Source organism: Acanthamoeba castellanii, assembly GCF_000313135.1.
Source record: "Acanthamoeba castellanii str. Neff unplaced genomic scaffold scf7180000084745, whole genome shotgun sequence".
NCBI classification, from domain to species: Eukaryota; Discosea; order Longamoebia; family Acanthamoebidae; genus Acanthamoeba; species Acanthamoeba castellanii.
Genome location: NW_004457592.1, coordinates 1 through 4,143, shown reverse-complemented (window position 1 = coordinate 4,143; position 4,143 = coordinate 1). Strand labels below are relative to the sequence as shown.

The 4,143-nt window shown below is 58.7% G+C and overlaps 3 protein-coding genes across 3 annotated transcripts; 1 reads left to right on the top strand and 2 right to left on the bottom strand.

Annotated features, from left to right (window-relative positions):
* Positions 1-467: 467 nt before the first annotated feature.
* ACA1_181400 (uncharacterized protein) lies at positions 468-2,106 on the top strand (the record flags this gene model as incomplete). The annotated part of the gene is made up of 7 exons (XM_004345755.1): positions 468-533; positions 615-812; positions 907-976; positions 1,118-1,205; positions 1,285-1,725; positions 1,828-1,912; positions 1,993-2,106. The coding sequence occupies 7 exons, from the start codon at positions 468-470 to the stop codon at positions 2,104-2,106; spliced, it is 1,062 nt and encodes a 353-aa protein (XP_004345805.1).
* A 50-nt stretch (positions 2,107-2,156) lies between these two features.
* On the bottom strand, positions 2,157-2,505 carry ACA1_181390 (uncharacterized protein; the record flags this gene model as incomplete). The annotated part of the gene is made up of 2 exons (XM_004345754.1): positions 2,157-2,216; positions 2,377-2,505. The coding sequence occupies 2 exons, from the start codon at positions 2,503-2,505 to the stop codon at positions 2,157-2,159; spliced, it is 189 nt and encodes a 62-aa protein (XP_004345804.1).
* A 444-nt stretch (positions 2,506-2,949) lies between these two features.
* Positions 2,950-3,322, bottom strand: ACA1_181380 (uncharacterized protein; the record flags this gene model as incomplete). Its single annotated transcript, XM_004345753.1, has 2 exons — positions 2,950-3,171; positions 3,239-3,322. The coding sequence occupies 2 exons, from the start codon at positions 3,320-3,322 to the stop codon at positions 2,950-2,952; spliced, it is 306 nt and encodes a 101-aa protein (XP_004345803.1).
* Positions 3,323-4,143: the final 821 nt, after the last annotated feature.

The following is a 4,143-nucleotide window of genomic DNA, read 5'->3' as shown; positions in this document are numbered from 1 at the left end:
CTTCGATTTAACAAACGCTTACTTACTTTTGTGAGCGCGTTGCAGTGCCGGCGAGGCTCTTTACCTGCCCTCCCTCTGGTTCCACCACGTCAAGCAGCACGCCGACGCCGAGGGCCGGTGCATTGCCGTCAACTTCTGGTACGTTGGCTCCCAACCCAGGCCTCTGTCTGACCTGACAGTGACACACTGCTTCTGTGATATGCAGGTACGACATGCAGTACGACGTCAAGTACAACTACTACAAGGTAAATCCTGTAATCCAATCCATCCGTGCAGCTTCCCCATTAAGTTCTCACACATCCTCGCTTATTGACCAGTTCCTGGAGAACCTGACCAGCCTCCCCAACGCCGAAGAGGCCAAGTCTTGAGGCAAATGCCCACGGCACACACGCGTCAAGAAAAAGTTATTTATTCTCAGTTTTCTTTTTCTTCATCTTATTTTTATTTTATTTTATCCCCAAGGCAAGATGGAGACACAGGAGAAGCCTCAGGGCACTACGGCAGATGAAAGACCAGAAGAACAAACTGTGCAGGTGCGTGTCCCCAGACGCACGCGCACTGCGTAGTCAGATTATTTTTTAAAAATAAAATCTCATGTAGCATCACATCAGCAGGGGGAGGGGCCAGAGCTGCTTACCTGCGCGCCCGCGGCTGCAGAAGACGCTCCGAAAGCGCCCTGGGAGGGCCTGTACGACACGTTCATGCCGCTGCTCATCTCCATGACCTTCAACTCCCCGCTCCAGTTCTGGGAGCTCAACTACATGCAGCAGCAGAACCAGTTCGATGCGGCGGCCGAGGAACAGGACAAAGTGGTACGTACGCACGTGCGGACCCATGCCCCACGTCTGGCGTACCGCCGCTTCTTCTCACACTCCTCGTCACCACGCGTGGGAGGGCGCCGTGTAGAGTAGCTTGGCCGTGTGGTTCGGCTACGAGCCCATACTGGTCGCGCTGCACGAGATCAAGCAAGTCACACGTATGTGTCTCTCTGGCTCTGTCCTCTCCTGTTTCTTGCTCTCCCTCCCTCCTCTCTCTCTCTCTCGGTGTGCCCTCTTCTTCGTATTGTTTGCGTCTGCGCGCTTTCGGAAACTCACGCTCCTCGTGTGGAGGGCTGCAGCCAACATGGACGCCGCGATACTGGATCTCGGCTGTGGCAACGGCCACGTGTGCGAGCTCCTGCTGGCCCTCGGCTTCACCAAGTATATGTGCCTGCCGCACGCGCTGCTCTACGTTTAAGTCTAAGTCTCTATGTAAACATGACTGACTCTCGGCTGCTACTCTCAGCGTGCACGGGCTGGACTACAGCGACGCTGCGATTCGACTCGCCAGGAGCGTGCGACGGATGTATCGGGAACAGCGGGAGAACCAGCGACGGCAGGGCGGTGGCGGCGGCGATGATGACGACACTGGCATCGTCCGGACGGGTGGCATCGACTACGTCGTGGGTGACGCGCTGGCGACGGGCATCGAGGGCGGCTCCTTCGACGTGATCTACGACAAAGGCACCTTCGACTCCATCGCCTGCGTGAGCAAGAAGTTCGTCAAGTCGCGGCCGTCCCTCATGCCGCCGCACGAGGAGGAGAGCGACGAAGACGAGCAAATTCTCCGCAGGAGGACGACGGAAGACACGGAGAACGCCAGTGGCAACGAAGAAGAAGAGAAGGCAAACGACGACGAAGAGGACGACGAAGACGATCGAATCAAGTATTGCCGCGAGGTGAACCGGTATGGCCGCGTCTTTATTAAGCCGCTTGCGTGTGAAAAAAGGAGGAAAGGGTTGATGACTGATGGAGCAGCCGGGCTTGTCGCCTGCACCGCGCTGTGCAGATTGCTCAAGCCGGGCGCCTACTTCGTCATCACGAGCCAGTGCCACGACGAAGACGAGCTGCTCCGCTTCTTCACACGCGAACCGGTACGTGTGCCGGCCTCCACCACCACAACCAAATACCTTCTTCATTGGCCACTCATCATGCACGCAACCCTCGTGCGCAGGAAGGCGAGCCTGCGGGCTGTGATTTGGAGCTGGTCAAGAACCTCACCGACGCGTTCGCCGACCTGCGGCTGATGATCTTCCGTAAGCCTGCCCTCGAACTTGACCAGGACTGAGAACAGATTTGCCATCATGTTCGAAGAAATTGAGAAGAATGTCTGCCACGTCACGCGTCGTCGTGTCGGGCCGCGTCGACCTCGTCCGCTCGGCGCTTGAGCTGCTGGGCCTGACGCTTCGACAGACACCATCAGCCATCACTCTGACGTTAGCAGCGCGTGGGCTGTGGCTGGCGCAGACAGCGACGTGAGGGGAGACTCACCTTACGCGCGTGCGTTGCACCTCCCTGTCGTGTGGCGTTGTGTGTGTGTGGCGCGTTGTTACCTGACCGAGGAGTTGAGACCCTTCCACAGGCTCTTGATGGTCTTGATGCGGCTGAGGTACAGGAAGAACATCTTCATGTCCATGTTCTGTCGCAGATCGAACTTGAGCGACTGCTCCTCCTTCGTCAGCGCCATCTCCTGATTCAGATGCGATCGCACGCGGCCCTGTGCGGAGTGCAGGCCGGAATCGTTAGGGATCTCTCTCTCTCTCTCTGCCTCAGTCGGGAAGAGCGAGAGGACAGCGTGCGAGGTGGCGTATGTTACCGCCCTCCCGACTTGTGCAGGTCTGGCGTGATTCCCAGCGACTTCGTAGGGTCGGGCCGACCCCTTTTCTTCTGTGTCCAGCGAGCGAGGATCGAACTGGCCCTGCAGGTCCCTCACAACATCAACGATAACGCGCACACGCAATTGCCCGTCAACCTCCAGTCCGTCATCCGATCTAGACGTACAGATAGGCTCGAGCTCTGGTCGCATCAGCTTGTAGAACACGCACCGCGGGTCCGCCTTGCGCGTCTCTGGACTGCACGAGCCCCCGTCCGTTCCTGGACTGACGGCTGCGTGTGGTCGTGTGGTTTGTCCTCAAGAGTGCGAGAGCCGGTACTCTTCGGAGGGACTCTGAGGCGGCAACAGGCGCGCAAAGTCGACGACGTAGTTCCTGCCATCGGTGCTGCGGTGGGCTTCGAAGTCGCTCGGCCCGTGAATCGTCTTGTCCTTCGCCTTGTGCCCGCAGATGGCCAGCGGCGAGCACGCTGTGGTCATGGCTTCGTTCAGTTCGGGAATATCACGGTAACGCCACCATCGCTGGAGAGGAGGACGAGGACATGTGAGCGACAGGAGCAAGAGCAAGAGAAGACTGAAGATGGCAGACTGAACGAGGGTACAGGCCTGAGAGGGGGATGCCACGAGCTTCAATTTTGAGCGACGGCAATCCAGGCGTGAACGTGACGAACATGGCCTGGATACCGTTGAGCTCTCTCCCGGCCCACTTACCAGCTGTCTTGTGCTGATTCCACTTGTGTGTCTCGTGTGTGCAGGGTGTTCGACAAGGGCGTTTGGACCAAGTGGCTGTACGGGTGGGATTCTCCCTCCACATAAGAATGGTACGGCTGCGCACAACACTTGAGCAGGAGTTAGGTACTGAATCTTGGCTGATTGGCTTGATCTCGGGTGTATTGATTGCTGATGGTGGTGTGGCAGCCAGGTGTGCCTAGGTGAGCTGACGCAGCTCCGCGTGCGGAGTGGACGCTCTTCTTCGCGGTGCAAGAATAAGCTAAGATTTTCTATATATTTAAATTAATTAATACAGTCGCGCCAGAAAGGCGTGGTGTCAGCCGGATGGAGAGGAGAAACCTCAACTTACAGCAACGCCCTCGCCAAGGTCGAGAGCCAAGGCTGAGTGTCGGCAGCCGAGCTATCCTCGCTGTCGGTGTAGTAGGGGCGGAGCTCACGAGGAACCGAAACGCGAGTCTGAGGCGCGCAGGGGTTGGTACTGCACGAGGCCTTGATGACGATCAAGGGTCCGCCGTTGACGAGCGGGAGGGTCAGGCCGCCGCGCGTGAACTGCCCGGGCGCGGGCGGGATGGACGTCCACGGAGCGTCCTTGCCCGGGCTGCCGAACGTGGCGGGCTGCATGGTGGCTCGGACGTAGAGCACCTGGGCGGCGTTGTCCCAGTAGTAGACGTCGCCGAAGCCGTTGGCGACCTCGGCCACGGAGCTGACGTTCCTGAACGGTGCGTGCAGACGGCCCAGCTGGTGGAGCACCACGAAGCCGCC